Source organism: Schistocerca gregaria, chromosome 5 (assembly GCF_023897955.1).
Source record: "Schistocerca gregaria isolate iqSchGreg1 chromosome 5, iqSchGreg1.2, whole genome shotgun sequence".
Classification (NCBI taxonomy): domain Eukaryota; kingdom Metazoa; phylum Arthropoda; class Insecta; order Orthoptera; family Acrididae; genus Schistocerca; species Schistocerca gregaria.
This window is the reverse complement of record NC_064924.1, coordinates 380,968,208-380,991,110: the sequence shown is the minus strand read 5'-3', so window position 1 is coordinate 380,991,110 and position 22,903 is coordinate 380,968,208. Positions and strand designations below refer to the sequence as shown.

At 39.4% G+C, this 22,903-nt stretch overlaps 2 protein-coding genes across 2 annotated transcripts in view; both read left to right on the top strand.

Moving 5' to 3' along the window:
- Positions 1 to 1,602, top strand: part of LOC126271906 (cytochrome P450 6k1-like) — a 32,913-nt gene extending 31,311 nt beyond the window's left edge. Inside the window, exon 5 of the mRNA XM_049974295.1 lies at positions 1,091 to 1,602. Within this exon, the coding sequence (XP_049830252.1) occupies positions 1,091 to 1,269 (179 nt within the window). The 3' untranslated portion in view covers positions 1,270 to 1,602. The remainder of the gene's footprint in view (positions 1 to 1,090) is intronic.
- A 17,334-nt stretch (positions 1,603 to 18,936) lies between these two features.
- The window catches only part of LOC126271905 (cytochrome P450 6k1-like), a 55,233-nt gene continuing 51,266 nt past the window's right edge, over positions 18,937 to 22,903 (top strand). Inside the window, exon 1 of the mRNA XM_049974294.1 lies at positions 18,937 to 18,962. The gene's annotated coding sequence lies outside the window, so the exon portion shown is untranslated. The remainder of the gene's footprint in view (positions 18,963 to 22,903) is intronic.

Here is a 22,903-nt window from a genome sequence, read left to right as displayed (position 1 = left end):
TTCCTTAATACTTCAATTACAAAGATAGCTTTCAAGTGCAATTATGTTGTTATGAACCCTGATACTCAGAACCGTAGTTTGTTGGTCCCCGATGTTTAGTCTTCCCACTGCCAGTGATATTCAGGTCGTAGTAGTCAAGAAAGAGAGTATGTAGCACGCCAGTGAGAACTGTATGTCGTCAGACGAGACAGTTTCCATTATACGAAGCCTTCCGCTACTTAACAGTGTTACGACCTTACAATGGCCCTAGAGACCAAGATTAAACCCAACTGGGAATTGTTGCTTGCGGTCTTGCTGATGTAGAAGTCCCGATCTGAATAGGAGATGAAACTATTAAGTGATGGTCAATTTGAGAAATAAATTCTGGACAGCAAAATCCTTGCGTTGCTCTTGATGAGAAAGAAACCTTCGTTCATTCACAGTCAAAGTAAATTCCCAAGAATTGATTGTATCTGATTTAAGAGGGTAATTAAAAACCTGAAGGAAATTAAGTTCAGAATGTTAAACGATCATAAGTCGAGCGAAAACAGTTTATGGACAAAAACAAATCTCTACCTACCCCTCTATATTGATTGCACTGGCTTATCACAGTGTCAAGCTGTGTTATCCACTGTGCATTCTTTCCGTTAATCTGGCTGATGAAACTTAATTAATATAATTTATTTAATTAATTGGGACATAGCTGGAGAGACACCCTGTTGTCACTGTTCATAGCAAGCAGAGACAGGTAGCTTTAAGATGTAACCTTCAAAACTATTAAGAAATGGGGCAGCCAAGCTCCCATAGTAGGTACGAATAAAGCTGACTCGATAACAGCAAATGATAAAATCAAACAAGTAGTGGTGAGTTTGCACCCGTATAGCGATTAAAACTCTTTTGTTACAGGACGTCTTCGTGTTTATAGTCCTGATACCTCTCTGGGGATGGGGCGAAATAACACTGGTTCTGTGGAGAGAATTATTTCGAAATTTATTATAATTTATGTGAGAAGTTGAACGAAATGAATTTTGTGACACAGTGCCAGATTTGAAGCATGTAGCATTATCGTTCCCAGGTACAAGAAAGTGATAACTTGTTTGTTTTGTTGCAGGCATGCGTTTCGGGTTGATGCAGGTGAAGACGGCAATAGTACATCTGCTGTCAAAATTTGACATTCTGCCCGTCGGAGACAAGCAGTCTAAGCTACGCATGGCTCCCAACACTGTGGTGCTGACACCGATCGGAGGAATCCACCTGAGGTTGGAGCGGCGAAAAGTGACTGCGTGCTGAAGATCTCCAGCGGCTGTGAACAGCTCTGCAGAAACCTCACAAACACTGTGTTCACATGAAAAGACTCATGGAACATGGACTTCACTACATCAATTACACTGTGATGCTTCAGATTGTTGATAGTGACAAATTTCCTACTGATACAGTTGGTCTATCAACAGATGTCACCGTTTCTGTACTGTGCATATTGTTCATCAACACTGATATCACTGTCAAGTTGGATAAGTATCTATTTATAGAAACACTTGTATAGCAATGCCTATCGCTTCTTTACCTTGTTGTTTCTGTATGTCAGGAAGAAGAGTTCAAGTCGAAATGTAGTTTATTTACATACCTTCTCTCTCTTCATTCTACTGTTTGGAACTAAACACGTTTGGTACGTTTCCTGTTGTGTACTGCTGTGTTATAGATCTGACCATGTTGAGCTTCTACAACTGATTAAAATGAACGTCAAGAGAAAATCGACAAATTTCTATTTTAGGTGGATGTAATAAACCAAGGCCCATGTTAGTGTATACGAACATACCTTTGGGATCTGCAGTTCAACAAGACAAGGATTTGGTTAAAACTAAAAATAAAACACACACACACACACAATATATATATATATATATATATATATATATATATATATATATATATATATATATATATATATAGTTTGATAACATGTAACTGTTAACCAACTGTCACAGCAAAATATTTACCTGCCTGTCATGTCGTTAATCGCCATAGATATTGTGATATTTGCATTCTGCTGAGACACTGGGCGAAATTCGAAAAAGTTTTTTCATAAAAATTTTGAATTTGATGCATAGTATTGGATAATGTGTTACTGCGTATTAAATTTAGCTAACATATTGAACTGTTGTCTACACTTGGCCAAGAAAACCGATCTGATGTAGCACACTTATTTGCGATCGCACGCGCTGACAATAAAGTCAAATGAAATATCGACAACATTCCTGATATTTCATAAGTGGTTAGAGATATTTAAATTGGATCTGGGCAAATGAAAAACAGGAGAGTATATTGCCATACGGTTACTATGCAAACTTTATTATCGGCATGTTATAACACTAACTACAGACTTTTTCGATGAAAGTATGTAATTTTCAAAGGTCATGGATAGCTGGTAAAACGAGGAATGCTGTGGGTTTTTGTGGTCCATAAGTGAAGCCATTACACGTTTATTTTTGTACCGAAGATGTGTTTTTCATAATCTGTCGACATTGCTTTTCCTCTGTTCCCCACTTGCCAAAATTAATAAACTACGGTTTCAGAATTCTCTCTCAATAGCATCTGCACAGCTTGTTAGTAAGGTGACATTGTGTAAGCTCTGCCGTGTTTTGGCAAAAGAAGCAAACTTCAACATAGTAGCAAGAGAAAAAAAGATTTCATTCAAAATTCATCATTCGTGGCACATGTCTGAAACTTGCAATTGTTTAATAAGCCATGAGAAAATAAATCGATGCCTTTTTTTTGCATTGTCAGCGGAATACTTCCAGGTAACTAACCAAGCCAGAGATGACAGTAGACCTTTTTGAATGGTCACGAGGAAAGTGTGGGCCCGAAGGGGCTACACTTAATATTTACGAAAGCATGAGAGCATAGAAGCAAGAGGCTTCGGTTTGGAACGGCTCCTCCCCTCCAGTGCTCAGCATTTCCCCTACAATGCCTGCCTGGAACGGCCACCACTATCGCTGTCCCCACGAGTGCTCTGCCTATTGCGCACCCTCCAGCCACATTATTGTGAGCGCTGGGTGCGGTGTAGAACACTACGCAGCGCTATATCAGGCTGGCCAGAAAGGACCTTTCAAAGGAAAATGTTACTGCAGCGGTACCAATACGACAGATATAGCCGATTCTTTCAAAACCAATTAACCTTCGCAACCAAATGAAAAGAAGTGCAATTAGCACCCTGTGTATTCCCTCCTCCGTATCACTGCAGATAACTCGCATCTTTCAGCTTCCAAGATGGCCGCCGAATAAGTGACGCCAGAAATTGTTTCCAGAAAGATAAGTGATTTAGACAGGGGTATAATTTAGTTTAACACCGAGAACAAATTAAATACGTACATTAGTGTATCGTTTAGTCTTGCCGTTAAAGGATTCACTTTTCTTTGCGTATTTTTTCAGAAAACACGAAAAGATCGTAACTTCGCGAAGTCAGGTTTAGGCTTAAATTTTGTAAACGAGTTTGTTTCTTGTTTCACGGTAATTTGACTAGTTTCTAGGTAACAAATAAGTAAACTACCGTAAATAGTGTATAACTTCATTGTTTTAATACATATTTCAGAAAAACAACGTAACTTTGTATCAGAAACTTGCTTATATACATTTGTTTATAGGCCTAATTCTCGTAACGTTTTAGGAGAATCAGACATAAAGCATCACGTTTAGTTGCCCTTTTTTCATTCCATCGAGTGAAATATATAATAAATAGCGTATAGCTTCATTGTTTTAATACAGATCTCAGAAAAACAGCGGAATTTTAAATCAGAAACTTGCTTATATGCATTTGTGAATAGGCTTAATTCTTGTAACGTCTTTTTTGAATTTCGGTAATTTAATTGATTTATTCTAGCTCAAGTATTATTTTTGCCATGAGTGAGAAGTGCCTGACTTGCCGTAGAATTGTTAGTTCTGGGGTTTGTTGTGATGGATGCAGCAGTTTTTTTCATTGGGGGGACTGCAGAGGCCTGGATGGCGGGAAAGTTTATCAGGCTCATCAGTGGTTATGTAGGATTTGCAGGAGAGATAGGGAAATAGTGGAACAGGAGGGGGAAATTGCTGCTCTTCAGGCTCAGCTAGATCAGGTTAGGGAAGATATGGACAGGTTAAGGAGAGAGAAGGGCAAAGAGAGGTTGGAAGCGGCAATAGGTAACAGAAGGAACAGGCCTAGAACTAAGTCTGACAGTTTTGTGGTGAATGTCAAAAATAAGTTTGACCTGTTGCTTCAGTTAGAAACTGATGACCCTCAAGGAGGGGTAGGTGTAGACAGGACGCAACAAATTTTCAATAGGAAATTGAAAAATAATGTAGGAAAGTCATCGAAAAGGAAGAAAGTTTTGTTGTTAGGCAGTTCTCATGCCAGAGGCGTAGGCCAACTTCTGCTGGAGGAATTAGGACCAGAATACCAGGTCACAAATTTTTTCAAACCAAGTGCTAGTCTGGATCAGGTGATAGAGAATTTAGGTTCACTCTGTAAGGGATTTACCAGGGAAGACACTATGGTTATTGTGGGAGGGCCAGGGAACAGTATCGACAGAGATCCTGGGTACAGTATAGAGTGACCTGGTAAAGATTGCGTCGGCATCGAGACACACCAATGTTGAATTTGTATCTGTCCTGAGACGCCATGACCGGCCTCGTTTGAACTCTTCTGTTGGGAGAGCTAATTTGGAGTTGGAACGGCTGCTTGGGTCGGGTGTGGGGGCTCATATTGGTGTGGTTCCTTTTGACTCTCTCAGTAGGTGGGACTATACCAGGTACGGCCTACATCTCAACAGGAAAGGGAAGGGTAAACTGGCTGGAGTAATAGCAGGAAATTTAAGGGGGGGGGGGGAGGCACTGCCATGAATGGTAAAATACCAGTGGTTACAGGTGTTGGAGCAGCACCTTTTTTAGGATATGTAAGACAGAAAGATGCCAAGTTCTACGAGAGGTCAGGATTGAAATAAATCTTCACTTTAGGAAAGAAATTAAACAGCACAATTCTAGCACATTGGATCACACCTGTCAAGTATAAATTTTCACCAATCACCAGAAATTTTATCTCCACCAAGTTGTAACTCAGTTCTAGGTAATTGCATTAATAAATTAAAGTCACCCAACCCTGATGACATAATCTGCCTCTCTAAATACCATGTGACCACTGGTATAGGAACTAGGCGTAAGCACAATGAGAAACTCAGACAGGAGAGTACTGCAAATGTTAGAATACGGAAAGGTTCTCATAAAAGTGTAATTAAAAATAATGTAAGAATATTTCATCAAAATATTGGGAGTTTATAGAATAAAATAGATGAGCTTCTGGTTTGTTTAGAAGATTTAGAAGCTGAGGATGAAATAGATATACTATGCCTGTCTGAGCATCACATTGTTACTGATATGGTAAGGTAAATAAAAGTGGATATAAGCTCTCTGCACATGTAATTAGAGAAAATATGGAGAAAGGAGGAGTTGCCATATATGTCAAAAGTTATCATTCTGCAAAAAGTATAGAAACAAAAAAGTTTTGTGTAGAGAAACATATAGAAGCATGTGCCTGTGAGCTTAAATTAAATAAAGGTACATTTTTAATTGTAACTATATATAGGTCCCCATCAGGAAAATTTCATCCATTTCTGAAAAATTTGGACTCCTTGTTGTGCTGTCTGTCAGACAAGGGGAAGCAAATTATTATTTGTGGGAACTTCAATGTAGATTCTCCAAAAGAGGGTAATAGGAAAAATGCCTTGAAGTATTACTAGGTTCTTTCAATTTGACACCCATTGTTGATTTTCCTACTCGGGTGGTAAAGGATAGCAGCTCACTGATAGATAACTTCTTTATAGACCAAGATAAGTTTAACCACATAAATGTTCAGCCTGTTGAGAATGGTCTTTCTGATCATGATGCACAGCTAGTTACAATATATGACATAGCTCCATTCAGCACTACTAAACAGGCCTCCAAAGTAGTATGTTCAGTCAGCGATTTAACAATTGCAAATTTCAGGGAAAGCCTACAGCAGTTAGACTGGGATGAGGTGTAGCGTGAACCTGATCCCAATTTAAAATATAATTTATTTCATGACACTTTTGTAAATGCATTTGAAAACTGCTTCCCCAAGAAAATAGTTAAATATACTCGTAAGAAACCATGTAACAAACCATGGCTTACTAAGGGTATAAAAATATCTTGCAACTGGGAAAGGGAAATGTAACTGACAGCAAGAAAGAGTAGTGACCCAGAAACTGTCAAACATCATAAAAACTACTGTGCTATATTAGAAAAGTTATTAAAAAATCCAGAAGTATGTGTATCATGTCTGAAATCATCAACTGTGATAATAAAATTAAAACAATTTGGAATATTATTAAAAGAGAAACAGATCAACCAGGAGCACAGGAAGACAGTATTACCATCAAATTGAATGAAAACTTTATGAACAAAAAGAAGTTGAAAATATTTTTTATAATCATTTTCTAAATGTTGTGGATATAGTAGGATCCAGGTGTTCATTAGAAGATGCTAGGGTGTTAATGGAAGAGGCCATACCTATGCAATTTGATACAATTGAAATCTCACCCACTTCTCCCTCTGAAATTAGGAAAATAATAAACTTGCTTAAAAGCAAAAACTCACATGGAATTGATGGCATTTCCAGCAATATACTAAAAGCTTGTTCTCAACAGATAAGTAAGATTCTCAGCCACCTGTGTAATAGCTCTCTGGAACATAGCATTTTCCCTTATAGACTGAAATATGCTATTGTTATACCTTTGCATAAAAAAGGGGATAGATTTGAAGTCAACAATTACCGTCCAATCTTCCTTCTAACAGCTTTATCCAAAATTGTTGAGAAAGTATTGTATTCAAGAGTCTCTTCAGGAATCTGTAAAAATGAAGTACTAAGAAAATGTCAGTCTGGTTCCCAGAAAGGTTTTTCAGCAGAAAATGCCATATATGCTTTCACCAATCAAATTTTGAATGATCTGAATAACCAAACACTACCCATTGGGATTTTTTGTGATCTCTCAAAGGCTTTTGATTGTGTAAATCATGAAATTCTTCTAGACAAGCTCAAGTATTGTGGCATGAGTGGGACGGTGCACAAATGGTTTAATTTGTATCTAACTAGAAGAGTACAGAAAGTTGAAATAAGCAGTTCTAATAATATGCAAAGATCAGCACATTCCTCAAACTGGGGAACTATCAAGAATGGGGTTCCGCAAGGGTCGGTCTTGGGTCCTTTGTTCTTCTTAATACATATTAATGACTTGCCATTCTATATTCATAAAGAGGCAAAGTTAGTTATCTTTGCCGATGATACAAGTATAGTAATCTCACCTGATAAACAAGAATTAACTGATGAAATTGTCAGTAATGTTTTTCAGAAAATTACTAAGTGGTCCCTTGAAAATGGACTCTCACTGAATTTTAATAAGACATGCAGTTCCATACAGTAAATGGTATGACACCATTAATAAATATAGACCTTAATCAGAAGCATATAGCTAAGGCAAAATTTTCAAAATTTTTAGGTGTGTCCATTGATGAGAGATTAAATTAGAAGAAACACATTGATGATCTGCTAAAACGTTTGAGTTCAGCTACTTATGCAATAAGGGTCATTGCAAATTTTGGTGATATACATCTTAGTAAATTATCTTACTCCGCCTATTTTCACTCATTGCTTGCATATGGCATCATATTTAGGGGAATTCATCACTGAGGAATAAAGAATTTATTGCACAAAAGCGTGTAATCGGAATAATAGCTGGAGTCCACCCAAGATCATCCTGCAGACATTTATTTAAGGATCTAGGGATATTCACAGTAGCTTCTCAGTATATATACTCTCTTATGAAATTTGTTATTAACAACCAAACCTAATTCAAAAGTAATAGCAGTGTGCATAACTACAATAGTAGGAGAAAGGATGATCTTCACTATTCAAGATTAAATCTAACTTTGGCACAGAAAGGGGTGAATTATACTGCCACTAAAGTCTTTGGTCACTTACCAAATAGTATGAAAAGTCTGACAGATAACCAACAAGTATTTAAGAAGAAATTAAAAGAATTTCTGAATGACAACTCCTTCTACTCCATAGAGGAATTTTTAGACAGAAATTAAGAAAAACGAAAAAAAGACAAAAAAGAAAAAGTTGTTATATTAACTTAATTATGTTGTTAAATTAACTTAATTACGTCAAGTTTTGGAAAATTTGACTCGTTCCACATCATTACGAAATACCATATTCATTATCCATGGAACTAGTATTAATCTAATCTAATCTAATCTAATCTGTCAACATATTTCGTACTGGGAGTATAGACCATGCTAGGGGCCCTGGTTTTGTTCTTCTGCATCATCACAGAACACACAGATTCTAACGTTGTCCACACCCTGGTGTCTTCTGCTGTTGTACCTACACAAATGCAGCATACGTAGGCCACTGACCTGTGTTTCTTTATGCGAGGCTGAGAGAAACATACTATCGAGTGTATTAATGCTCTCAATGCTACTAAATGAGAAGTCAGATTTAAATGAGGGTGGTAGTACCTTTCAATGAACGCACTAATCACGTAGCAGAGAAAGCCACAAACTGTTAAATGTTCTTCTACAGTGAGACACATTACACAGCTCAGATACTTAACAGTGATCACCTTTGTTCACAGGAAACTTTATACAGCTAACCATAATATACGAAAGTAAACTTCTTATGTACACTCTCTGCTCGCCATAGATCACAGAGATGAGATGACTGAATGGCATAGACGGCGCAGAAAGAACACGTTAAATGTGGGGTACCGTTGTCGCACGGTGTCGTGCAACCGTTCAAACAGGACAAGCTCTCTTAATTCTGCCCAAAACTCGTCTGCTACAGTCCGCCCGAAACACTTCGCTCAGCGCGCATTGTTGGCATGTCGAAGGTGTAAGAACTGCTTCCTTCGTCTGTTACACACGTTGAAGTTAATGTAGTGATAATGAGAAGAAGAGATGGAGTGAGATGCAGACAAACTTTCATTTATTAATATTTCTTTGGAAAAAAAATCACGCACCACGAAGGAATTATATACTACTGGCCAATAAAATTGCTACACCACGAAGATGACGTGCTACAGACGCGAAATTTAACCGACAGGAAGAAGATGGCGTGATATGCAAATGATTAGCTTTTCAGAGCACTCGCACAAGGTTGGCGCCGGTGGCGACACCTACAACGTGCTGACATGAGGAAAGTTTCCAACCTATTTCTCACACACAAACAGCAGTTGGCCGGCGTCGCCTGGTGAAACGTTGTTGTGATGCCTCGTGTAAGGAGGGGGAATGCGTACCATCACGTTTCCGAGTTTGATGAAGGTCGGATTGTAGCCTATCGCGGTTGCGGTTTATCGTATCCCGACGCTGCTGCTCGCGTTGGCCGAGATTCAATGAATGTTAGCAGAATATGGACTCGATGGGTTCAGGAGGGTAATACGGAACGCCGTGCTGGATCCCAACGGCCTCGTATCAGTAGCAGTCGAGATGACAGGCATCTTATCCGCATGACTGTAACGGATCGTGCAGCCACGTCTCGATTACTGAGTTATCAAATGGGGACGTACGCAAGACAACAACCATCTGCACGAACAGTTCGACGGCGTTTGCAGCAGCATCGACTATCAGCTCGAAGACCATGGTTGCGGTTACACTTGACGCAACATCACAGACAGGAGCGCCTGCGATGGTGTACTCAACGACAAACCTGGGTGCACGAATGGCAAAACGTCATTTTTTCCGATGAATCCAGGTTCTGTTTACAGCATCATGATGGTTGCATCCGTGTTTAGCGACATCGCAGTGAACGCACATTAAAAGGGTGTATTCGTCATCGCCATACTGTACGCCTTCGGTAGCTGAGTAGTCAGCGCGACTGACTGTCAATCCGGGTTCGAATCCCAGCTGGGTCGGTTATTTTCTGCGCTCAGGGACTAGGTGTTGTGTTGTCCTAATCATCATCATGTCATCCCCATCGACGAGCAAGTCGCCGAAGTGGCGTCAACTCGAAAGACTTGCTACCCGCCGGGAGGCCCTCGTCACACGCCACAAAAATCGCCATACTGGCGTATCACCCGGCGTGATGGCATGGGGTGCAATTGGTTACACATCTCGGTCACCTATTGTTCACATTGACGGCACTTAGAACAGTGGACGTTGCATATCAGATGTGTTACGACCCGTGGCTATACCCTTCATTCGATCCCTACGAAACCCTACATTTCAGCAGGATAATGAACGACTGCATGTTGCTGATCCTGTACGGGCCTTTCTGGATACAGAAAATTTTCGACTGCTGTCCTGGCCAACACATTCTTCTGATCTCTCACCAATTGAAAATGTCTGTTCAATGGCGGCCGAGCAACTGGCTCGTCACAATACGCCAGTCACTACTCTTGATGAGCTGTGGTGTCGGGTTGAAGCTGCACTGTCTGCCGTACCTGTACACGCCATCCAAGCTCCGTTTGACTCAATGCCCAGGCGTATCAAGGCTGTTATTACTGCCAGATGTGGTTGTTCGGGGTACTGATTTCTCAGGATCTATGCACCCAGCGTGAAAATATGATCACATGTCAGTTCTAGTATAATATATCTGTCCACTGTATACCCGTTTATCATCTGCATTTCTTCTTGGTGCAGCATTTTTAATGGCCAGTAGTGTATGAATGGGACAGAAATTCGTAGATCTGATGTACGAAAAACAAACGATTTTGAGTTTAGAAAAATTGGATGATTTGTTCAAGCGAAAGAGCCTCACAGATTGAGCAAGTTAATAACGCTCTGGTCCACCTCTTGCCTTTATACACGAAGTTATTTGGCTTGGTGTTCGTTGATGGAGGTTTTGGAAGTCCTAAGAGATATCGTGCCAAATTCTGTCCAACTGTCGCTGTATATCGTCAAAATTTCGAACTGGTTGGAGGTTCCAGCCCATAATGGTCGAAACGTTCTCAATTGGAAAGAGATCCGACGACCTTACTGGCCATCCTAGGATTTTACAAGCATGAAGACAAGCAGTAGAAACTCCCACCGTGTGTGGGTGGCCATTATCTTACTGAAATGTAAATCGACGATAGCTTCCGATGAAGGACAACAAAACAAGACGTGCCGTGGATGACAAACAAAAGGGCTATACTTTGAAAAGAAATGGCAAATTATACCTTCACTGACTGCCAGTTGTCAGGCAGTATAGCGGGCAACATATTGGTGTTAAACCACTGTCTGGGGCGTCTTCAGACTCGTCTTCGCTGGTCATTGGGGCTGTGCGAATAAGAACTCATCACTGAAGACTACTCGAATGAGACGCCAGGCCGAAGACATGTCTGGAGACGCTTCGGACAGCGGTGGGATACCATCCTGACTGTCATTCTCCATACAATCCGACAACCACGGACGCTGATCTAGAGTGTCACTTGTTTCCATAGCATTACTCCTTTGGATGTCACCTGCGGCATGCTTGCAACACAGCGTTTTATGGGCGATACTCTACGGCCTCTTTACTAGCATTATAGACACGCCTCTCAAATTAGGTCGGGATTCCGGTGACCTAATGGGGCAGTTGGGCAGAATTTACTACAATATTCCTCAAGAGTACAGCCAAAACAAAGAAGTACCCATCTTACCATACATACAGAACAATACTGACACATCACATCGTTGGCTCGACGTGCCGACCACTAACGTTGTTACATACAATGGACCTACGAAGCATGTTCTGGTGCGCACAATCCATTCCATTTGGTATTTCTTCAGTTTCTAGAGCAGCCGCCAAAATTCCTCTGTCTGTACAGGAGTCTCATAAATTAACAGAAATGTTTAAAAGATAAATGGATGCTTCGTTACGCATCCTTTCGTATTGTTACCTGATTATGGTCTTTCGTCCCGTCTATTTCAGTTCCTCAAGCAGAATTGAACGAGATAACATGTGAATTAGAACCGTTGTAGAACGTAAACGGTGCATTTCCAGTCATGGGTTCCTATTGGAAATATTATGTACACATTCCTCTCTACAATCCCTAGAATTTTGCAATGAGAATTTTCGAACAACCTGTATAACGTCTTCAGGTCTGATAGTGGAATAAGATGTTTTTAGATTTACTGTTGGCAGCGGCGGTGAAGGCTAAGTCATCGAACATTTCATTGTCGTAATGTTAGTGCATCTCTTGATCCAAACAAAGTTTATCATCTTAACTAAACTTTTATTTTTCGTGGTGGCTTAAGAATATCCATTACCACCTGATAAGTGTTCTTGAGAAGGGCTGGTGTTCACATTTGTTGGAGTAGGATTATACAATCCACTAAAATCAAAATGTTTTATACTATGAGGTTCTCTAGATAATGTAAAGCCGCAAGCGCAGCGGTGACGTCTCCAGAAAAACTAGAAGCTCTATACAGTCTGGCCGTTGTACAGTCAGAAACTCCTTCCTAGTTTCTGCATATAATAGACCACACCGAGTTGCAGGTAGTAATCATTCCAAGGCGTCACTGTTCCGGTAACGACTCACAAAATCTAGCCAGTGATGAACTGACCATAGCGGGAAGGGAGTTCTCCAACTGCTGAACCAAAGCCTTTGGGTGTAAGGATTTGCTGCTGCTCTTGAAGACTCGGAGTCGCTGCACAGACAAGAAAAACACGTAATTGAATTCCTCTCATACTGCAGGGTCCAGTTTAGTATCTGTTAAGCTACCTTTAGCCCCTTGACAGAAGGACGACCTCTTGAATCATTAAATGTGGATTATATGTTGTCAATAGCACCAAATTTCCTCTTTTGGGGGATGCTCTACATCTGTTTTACATTTATCATGTTCTCACAGAAGGGATCATTACTCTCGCTTTCAGATCTGTTCCAGTAGCCCTGTTGCGCCTAAAATGTGAGAAGCGACTGCAATTCCGCTTATGAGGGCACCGATGTGAAGAAAACGTCGTTCGCTTTTGCATCTAGCTCCCAAATCTAGGTAGTATAATCTTGCAATTCTCTCTGCCTGACTGCTTCCCTGTAGCCCCCAATCGCTTCTTTATCTCTTTACCCACCTCCTCAATGTCTCTGCATCCTAGGTGTACTATTTGTGCGAGTACTGTCGACATTCTGCTGTCGCAATCTGACATGATAGGATTCGCACCGGCTCAAGCTGTGTCACAATGATATGTACATGTGCCACTGGCTTCACCAGATTCTCTTTCGTCACTTCTCCAACGATTCAATCATTCCATTTCTATAACAATTCTTTTGGGCAAGCACTATTCTTACATCACTGCCCTGTTGTTAGTGAACAAAAATATCGAAGTTTGTCCATGAGACGAGCAAAGTATTTTCCGTAGAGAATATTGGTTCCCCTGGATCATAGGCCAAGACATGCAGCCCGAAGTAAATAAGTCGAGTTTGATGTTGGTAAGGTGGCCATGCGTTACTTTGCTTTTGAAATTTTAGTGGCGGCTTCATTGCGCAACCATCTTAGGGCTGGAGAGTGTAGATATGCATCACATATTTAACTTTTTAAAGATTTTTTTCGCATCTATCACGTTACAGGCTATAAGATCAGCATTGAAAATGAGAAATTGCCACTGCCACAATTCAGCTCAAACCTACGACCATCTCTCGTGAAATGTATTTTTATTTTACTTACCTAGTGAGCAAACGTCAAGCTACGCTGCTTGTTTAAAACAGAGCTGTAACCAATTCCCACGAACGTGGAAATGTGGTCTGATTTACGGTAACTTACTGACACCAACACAATACTCTACAAATATTACTCTCTGAAAGCTGCAATTAAAACCTCCAAAGAAAAATAGCTAGCAGCAATTCGAATAATCAAAATGAATAGAAGTACTTGAAATAACTTACACTTCACTGACGTCTGGAATGAAACTATGTTCATTTATAAATATCCTTCTCTCTTTATAAATCCCAACAGTCTGTCTTGCAATTCATTTCCATTTTAACATTTAATTTTCCAAGGAATTTTATTGTCTTTTAAAGTCATATGATGATCAAAAGCAATTGAAAAGTTATTTAGACAAGATATATGTATGGTATGATGCAAAAAGTGGCAACTGACTGTAAATAATGAAAACTGTGCATTTATCCACATCAGCACTAAAAGAAATCCGGTAAATTTCCCTTACATGAAAAGACACAAATCAGCACGATCACAAATTTCCTCCTGCGAATACGGAAATATTCTCAATGTACAGTGTTCCAGAGGGGTACAGAACAACTCTTTCTCTATCATGAAAAATGGAAAATGAATAATAATCATAGTGTTTGTATAAAAAGGCAAAGAATCACCGTGTATGCATAATCAGAAGTCCAAAAATGAACATTAAATCACATTACAGAGCGTTTCTCTCTCTCTCTCTCTCTCTCTCTCTCTCTCTCTCTCTCTCACCAGCGTGTACTTTAAACACTTGGTTGTAGTATGAAAAAGGAAAAAAACAAATAAATTCCTACTACCTCCTTTTTCTATATAGTTTTAAAAACATTTTAATTACATTGCATTTGGTGTGATAAATTATTTGCATTTCTCTGAAGACAAACACGCAGTGTGCGAACTAATTCGTAAGAAAAGTGTATACCAGAAAGTGTTCCTTTAACACTTGTCTCCCCAAATGCAGATAGTTTCTTCAGTACACATGGAACAAGTAATGCATGCAGCATTTATTACATTTATCATTCGTGTTGGGCACCTGCTATTTTTATCAATCCGCTAGGTAAGTTTAAACACCATTTCTGCCTAAAATACGTTATTACTCCAGTAAACTAAGAAAAGGTATGTATCATTTTATAACAGTTTCAACACTTTAGTTGGCACTTTCATGCATTACCATTTTCGTGTTGGTCACATGTCAAAGGAAAGACTGTGAATTCTTACGTTCGTTAGTGTCCATTTCTCCGCTTAATGAAATTCACATCAACAGGTAACAATTGTCAGACGAGAGACTCATTTAATTGAGAAGATATGATACACGACTTTCACATTCCTACTACCATTCATCTTTTGTATAGCCTCAACCACGTTTTCCTTGTAGAATAGTGTTCAACATTATCCTTCAGTCTTTCAACATCTATAACCAAAATCAAACGGTAATGGAATTTTATTATTTACCTACAACTTAACCACATAAATCGCCTCCTCAAGGCTCCCAAAATAACTAATAAATCATTTTTGCCCTTTCCTCTCCACGGCATAACAATCGATTCTGCCTCACATACCTAATATATAGATGAATAACACTATTTATCTTCTGAATAGCATTTACTCATTTCTCTTTTAACAACTCGTATAAACAACAATCACAGCTCATGGTGATCCAGGCCCTTATGTAAGCAGTACTTTCGTACTAAAATACTTATGGCCCTCACTTACTTATTAATGTTGTCACACGTCAATAAAATATATTTTCTTCCTCCTCTCTTCCTTTCTTGAAATTCCTTAGCTTTCAATAACCTGAATGTCACTTAAAAATCCTTCTCCATAAAATTCTCTGGTTTACTCATTTAAATACATTTCTTTAGTAACACAATTACTCTTTATTTATTTACATTCCTTCATTTGCAATATGCCTGGCTGATAGAATTTACTCTATGTAAATGTTCAGAATACATTCTTTACTGCTGTCCAGTACACAAAAATTAGAAGCAATTCAGTATGAAAACTAAACAGTACACTGTAAGATACTAAATTTGACACTTACTTTGTGCCCACACTATACGTAATTTCCTTCTTTTACTTTATAGTTATATATCTCTTCATATATTTCAGAAGAACTACTCTCTCATCTCTGTCTGGTAATAAGTTCTTGTTTCTTCTTCAGCAATGTATAAAACTACTCAATTTTTTACTAATCAGTCCATTCCTAATATAATCTGCAGTCCTATGTTAGCAACAGCCAACACAGATTTAATAAAGCACGTATTTTTAATACACAATTCCACTATTACTTCCTTCTTTATCTTGACAATTCCAACAAAATTTTCACTCCTAATCCTGCTACTATAAAGAATGTGTGCTCCAACTTCATTCCTTCTATACAAAGTTTTACGTTAAATTATCGCTTTACACGCCTACTGAAAACTCCAATCACTCCAACGAAAATCACACCTTCTACAGATAAAGTAACTGTCTTTCCGAGTTTCTGAATCACCTCGCAACATGTTCTGTTAATTAAACATAGGTCACTTTTGGTGTCGATTATTAATGTCAACTGTGTTTTAATAACACGTCCACTTATCAACGGTTTCAGCAAGTCAGACTGCTCCTTTAACTGTTCCTCTAATAATAATTCTTTTACCTCTAGTCCTTCTCGACACCTTATAAAATCTGACATATACTACTGAAACAGGTATTGGGTTGTCAACAGAGCTGGTTCCTGCATCAAGTGGACACTCACTTCGGTGGCAGCTGGTTCCCTCCAAGGCCTATTAGTGTCTCTTGGCACTTGGTATATTCGTTCTTTCCCTGGGGTGGACTGACTGACTGGTTCTGCCATACCTCCTCTCTTTATTGCTATTACTATGATTGTCATTGCAGTTCTGGCTTTGGTATTCATCATTTCTATTATAGTAAAACCTATTGTTTCCTACTGTTGTTAGTACTTTGCTGGTTGTGTACCACCCATCCACAACTGTCTTGATAGGTATATACCTCCTAGCTACTCCCCATTTTGAACAGATATTAATTTTATGACCACTCTCTTGTCGCTTATTATTACAACTATTTCTTGGCAAATTTAAGTACTCAGATAGATCAAGAAATTCTTTAGTGACTGTTAATAACCTACAGATAAGTACTTCAATTAAGAGTGGTTCATAAATACCTTAATCTAACAGCAACTGCAGCTTTAGTCTCTTCTGTGCACTCTCTGAACAAAATTGTGACTTAACTCCTCTCCAAAGCTCTTGTAAGACTCATATGTGTCTACGTTCAACAATTCCCACCACAAAGCACTTTACTCTAAATTATTTATCAAAAAATGTATCCTTCTTCTGGAGTCCCAAACTACAGGTAAAGTCCCATGAAATACTTTCAGTAAAATAACTGGTTAGGTTTTCGCTTCTGGGTCAAAGGTCAGAAACTTTTCTGTTACATCACTGCCCATTTCAGACCTAAATTCTTCCCAAAACTGATTCCAACACCACTGACTTCTGCCTGTGAGGAGCATTACTGCTAAAATTTACTCTTCCTTGAGTTCTCTCTAAATGTCCCATATAAATTTCATAATGGTTCTAAGTTGTCTAATCCTCTCTTGTAACAAGTTCTCCCAACTGTGTAACGAAAAGGGTGTCTCAACGCTACCCTGTGTAGTCATTGCCACAGATACTGCTACAACGCCGCGCCGAAACAAGGTTGGCAGCCCATCGTCTGCCGAGCACAGCGCTCAGACAAATATTTACCTGATTTATTTTTCCCTTGAGTAGCGATTCCTTAAACGTGTGGTTATCCAGACCACTGCTGTACCCAATGCTTCACGAGTTTTTCTGGAAGGGTTATGTATTCCAGCTATGTTCCCTGTGAGTATAGCTTTTAAAAAGGAGGGGAGATATGCACTGAGAATAGAAACTGATTCACATGGAATAAAAATGGCCGAATTTAGCTTACAAGTAGTAATGCTGATTCGTTCTTTCTTCTTAGACATATACATTGTTATGTTGATTGTAAATGACAACAGTAGATAATTTCAGAAGGCAGAAATTTAATTTGAGTTTTGTCAGAGTTTTTGTATATTTTGTTTTCAATCAAAAGTGAGTAAGTGGCAAAAATGAATTTAATTTTTATCGTTTCACAACTTGATACAATATTCAGAATTTTTTATGATATTTCTACTGTAGCTGAAATGTAAGGCTTCATAAATTTTAGATCTAGATGGGATATAAGGGAAAATTATTAATCCTCTTTCTATATTCTAAGAAAAAAGTTTAAAATAAGGTGAAAATACGGATACAGTGGCGTGAATTAGACAGGTACCGTTCTTTCCGTTACATTGCCGGAAAAGAAACGCAGTACTCTCAAGGTTAAGTTCATTTTATTGGAATGTGGAATGCCAGGTAATTCATCTGTAGGAGTATATGGCAAGAAATTCAGACCGAATGGAACATACAAACCACATTAAATGGTGTCCAACAGTCACACCGTCACAAAAATGGACAGTCTCCCCCCCCCACACACACACACAGCATTCTCACGTGCAAACTACCATAAAAGTTCCGAATGGCATCCTGCAATAAATTCGGCAGTGGTTTTTGCAAAGATGTGAAGGAGTAAGTTCCAGCTTCATCATATTCCAAAATCGTTCATTTGACGAGATATCGTATTCTTACTGGCTAGCACAATTGTATATCACGAAGAACACGTTGCATCCCAGCAGTGGCAAGTGGCCGTGCACTGTCCTGCTGCAAAAAGCGCATCACCTTACTGTCAAAGAAATGGCAGCAGCACGGGGATAATGACCTGTAAAAAGTAGAGGCAGTGTTTACTTTACCCTGCACAAACACCAAATGTGCTCGCCAGTTGTAACTGATTGTCCCCCACACCATGAAGCGTGGGTTGAGACCTGCACGCCGTGGGTGAATGCGGTCCAGAATAGGACGCTCACCCAGCCTACACCGTATACGTGTGCGTCCATCGCTCGCGTACAGACAGAACCCACTCTCATCAGTGAAGTACGCACCTACCGACGGGCTGCATTTTTTTTCCGGCAGAATATTTAAGTATTCGATGACCCATGAAAAAGAGCCAGTTACTAAGCGGTTCTAATGCGATCCCTGGGAAGAACGGTTTTGTTTATCTCCAGTGGCGAGGCGCGAGGCGCGTGTGCTGCTTCTATATATCATTCGCAGCCACGTGCGGACGGGTGAGTTGCAGAAATTCCGAACTCACGTTGCGTATTTAAGCGGCGTGTAAAACATATCGCGCAGTATTCCACATACCAGCTGCATCATCAGCAGGCAAGTACTGCGCTGTCCGGTCTTCACAGCACACATTTTTCATTCTGTAGCGACTCCCCTCTAAACCTGCCAGTTTTCTGTGTCTTGTAGCGAACATACATGTACACATGCCACATAAAGATCTGTACATCAAAGGAGAATCAGAGCATAGTTGAAAACATTATTTGATATTACCATCCAAAGAGTAGAACTGCAAATTATGGCGTGGGGTGTTGTAACAGCCTTATGATCTTTTTTTTTAAAATTGGTTTTTGTCTGATTTTATGTGGCCCGCCAAGACTTTGTGTACGGAGCTCACCTCTTGACCTCAAAGTAGCACTTGCATTCAACTTGATCGACTATTTGTTGGATGTATTCCACTCTCTGTCTTCACATACATTTTTTGACACTTACGCCTCTCCAGCTATTTATATAAATCTGAACATAGGTGCAGTCATTCTGTCCTTCACGGGTGTGTTTCCCATGCATTCGATTAGTCGCCGGTTCTGGGAAGGACCTCCTCATATCTTACCTTATCTGTTAAATTATCTTTCAACGTCGTTCCGTGACACTACATCTCGAACGCTTCGATTCTTTTCTTTTCTCGTTTTCTCGTAGTCCATGATTCTCTTCGCTACAATTCCGTGCTCCGGTTGTACAATCTAAGAAATTTCCTGCTTAAATTAAGGCCTATATTTGATACCTCATCGATGTAATTTGTATTGACAGGATGTGTTGAGCACGACTAGGAATTTAACATGTTTGAACAGGAAGACCTACTCTCAACCGTTTCCTAGGAAATCGAGTTTGAAAATTATAGGCGTGTTTGCATAGCTCGTAGTTTCGCTAATATCCCAGGAGATCGCTGTCGAGTGGGTAAACACGTACTTTAGTAAGGGCAAGGTACTGGGTCGAATATCGCCGTAAGTAGATTTCTATTTCATTCCCACCTAATTCTAGCAAAAGATTTATTATGACGGTGGAAATTATTAATATTTGATAAAGAATCCATTATTTTCCTAAGCTTTATCCTGAAAAAAGGAGAAACGATTTTTGTTTCTTAAGGAGACTCAAAATGTGTCTACATTTTTGACAACTACAGCGTGCAACCTCAGAAGTACTGCCCGAATCAGGATGATACCGATAGTAGAAACATGCAAAACAACAATTATTGCGACAAATGTAATGACCGCCGAATTTTTTCATGTGCATGGTGTTTTTTCAACATCACTATTGCAGAATGAACTTCGTTGAAATTAACAAACGGCTATAGGTCGTCAAACAGTTTAGAGACGTAGCACATATTTCAAAGCATATCATCGAATACTGGTGCATATAGCTCACGAAAAAAGTAACAACGGCGGCGAGGCTCGATCCAACGACCTCGAGTTGTCAAACTAAGGGCTTACTCTATGGGCTGGGACTGTGTGCATGTTACAGACCATACATATTACATACCGTATTTTACGGAATATAAAACGCTCTGGACTACAAGATACACCTGATTTTTAAGTAATTTTTTAAAGTAATATTTTTACCATTTTTTGTTAGATTGTTAAGCCGGACTAAAAACATTCTTAGTTTATAAAACCGAACTGACCTTTAAAATCCTTGAGAATAGTCATCTGAACTTTCTTCTTCTACTTCTTCTCCTTTCTCTTCATCCTCATCGTTGTCCTCTTGATATATAAGATGGTTTCCAGTGCCACTGAGACCCTTCCTTACGCCACACTTCTTGTAAGATTTAAGAAGACTGTGTTCTCTCACTCTAGACCATGAAAGTTTTATCCACTGACACACTTGTTTGATTGTAGATGGTTTTAAAGCTCCCTTCAGGGTGAATACATGTTGAATTTCATCCATCGCACATTTGTTCCATTCCTCTCACTGTACACTTAAAATGGCTTATTCGCCGAGCGTCCAGAGATTGCTAATGAAGTAAGTCCTCACGGAACAACAACAAGCTCTGTATTTTCCTGTCTCAGTTTCTCTTTCATAGAATTTTTCAAATGACGACAAAACTGGTTTAGGACAAGAAAAGAACTTTTCTTCAACAAAGCATCTTACCTTCTCTCTCACACTCTGCTAATTCATAATTTCCTACCAGCCTCGTCCATTCAACTTTTGTCGTGTAATGAACACCAGCACCTGGCATTGGTTTTCACTTGAAGATCATCATTATTTTAAATTTAGTACCTTCAGTACAACATGAAACGACAATAATGTAGTACATTTTTCCATGTCCACGTGTTTTTATAGTCACGGTTTTAGAAATTATCATGGCAAAAGTTCTGATACTTGGCACATCAAATGTCAGAGGAGTTTAGTCCATGTTAGCTATTTGGGTTAGTTCCACTCTGGTTTCCTTTCGATGCTGAATAGTAAAACGATGGAAAGATAATATTTTATCTTTATACTCTTCTGAAGTTTTCTGAAAAACTGTACAACCAGCCAAGTACACCCTTAAAGTCTACTAAGTTGCACTGTACCTCTAGCTTACGGGCAGGTATTTGAATCTTTTTTGTATTGACTCAGGGTGCCATTTCGATGGTGTCGTTGAATCCATTTTCAATACGCCATCTACTAGTGTTGGCCATTTTGAATTCAGTCCTCTGTTTGCACAATTAGTCTTTCTCATTTTTGTCATTTCTTTACGATCCCTCCGACCATGAATGGATTTTTCTGTTGGTGGAGGGCCCTGTTTTCACGTTCTTCTGAAGGTGCTATTACTTTCAGTTTACTGCGCACATCACATAAATAACTGTTACCGATAGCACAAATCACTTTCAGTTCAAGTTCACTGTCACTGTAGATTGCAATGACGCACCGCAGGCTAGATAGTGTTCTGGGTGTGTGATAGCGTGGCGTGAGGGGGGGGGGGGAGGGAGGGGGGGGGGGGATAGACAGCGTCAGCATGCTTGTGAATCCCCACAACTCATGTTGTTAGCATCGATGTACGCCTGCTGCCACTTGTATTCAGTGTTGCCAGGTAGAGAGAGGTTTACATCAACATTGAATATCGAACATTTTTAAGACTGGCGGGAATTTTAAGTCAAACACTGGAGATTTTTATGTTAGTTTCGAGTATACGAAGCACCCCAATATTGAAGGAAAATTTTATAAGGAAATTTTTCGAAGAAAAAAGTGCGACTTCTAGCTCCTAAAATACGGTAAGCGCGCCTAAAATTTATCAAACTCGATTTATCGATAAAGTTTGAGAGTTACGTCTTCCTGCTCACATGTATTGAAGTCCTAATCCTGCCTTACACACCTTGTCAAAGTGAACGAAATCGGTGAGGGGAAATTGGTACGGTCAGCTTATTAGCAAGGAATGTTCTCGTTTCCCGCGGTAGTATCCTTTTTACATCTTCCTTGCTTCGTTCGTCATGCGTTATTTTGTGTTCAAGGTAGCAGAATACCTTCACTAAGTTTACTACACTGTTTCCAGTGTTGATGTCCAGCTTATCGTTAATCTCATATTTGTTACTCCTTCGTCTTGGTTTACTCTCGGTACACGTTCTACGCTGATTAGACTATTCCATCCATTCAACACGTCCTGTATTTTCCCCCCACTTGTGATCGCAATGACAACAGCGAATTTCACAATTGGTGTAATTATACCCAGAAATTTTGTTTCCGACGTTGCTTCCAGGACGTACATGTAATAGTGAAGAAAGTCTGCACATCAGTCTTACCCCCTTTCTAATACGAACGCTTCCCTCTTGGTTTTCCATTTTCATTCATCCCTCTTGCATCCTGTAAGTACCAGACACCATCCGTCTTTCCAAAGAGCTAATACCAGTTTGACTAAGAATTTCATATATTTTGGATCATTTTTCGTAGTCGAACACTTTTTGTAAGGCGATAAAACCTGAGAACGTGCCTTCTTCATTTTTCTTAAATCTTGCTTTATTACCAACCGCTACGTCGAATCTGTATCCCTGAAGCCTTTTTTTCTAAAG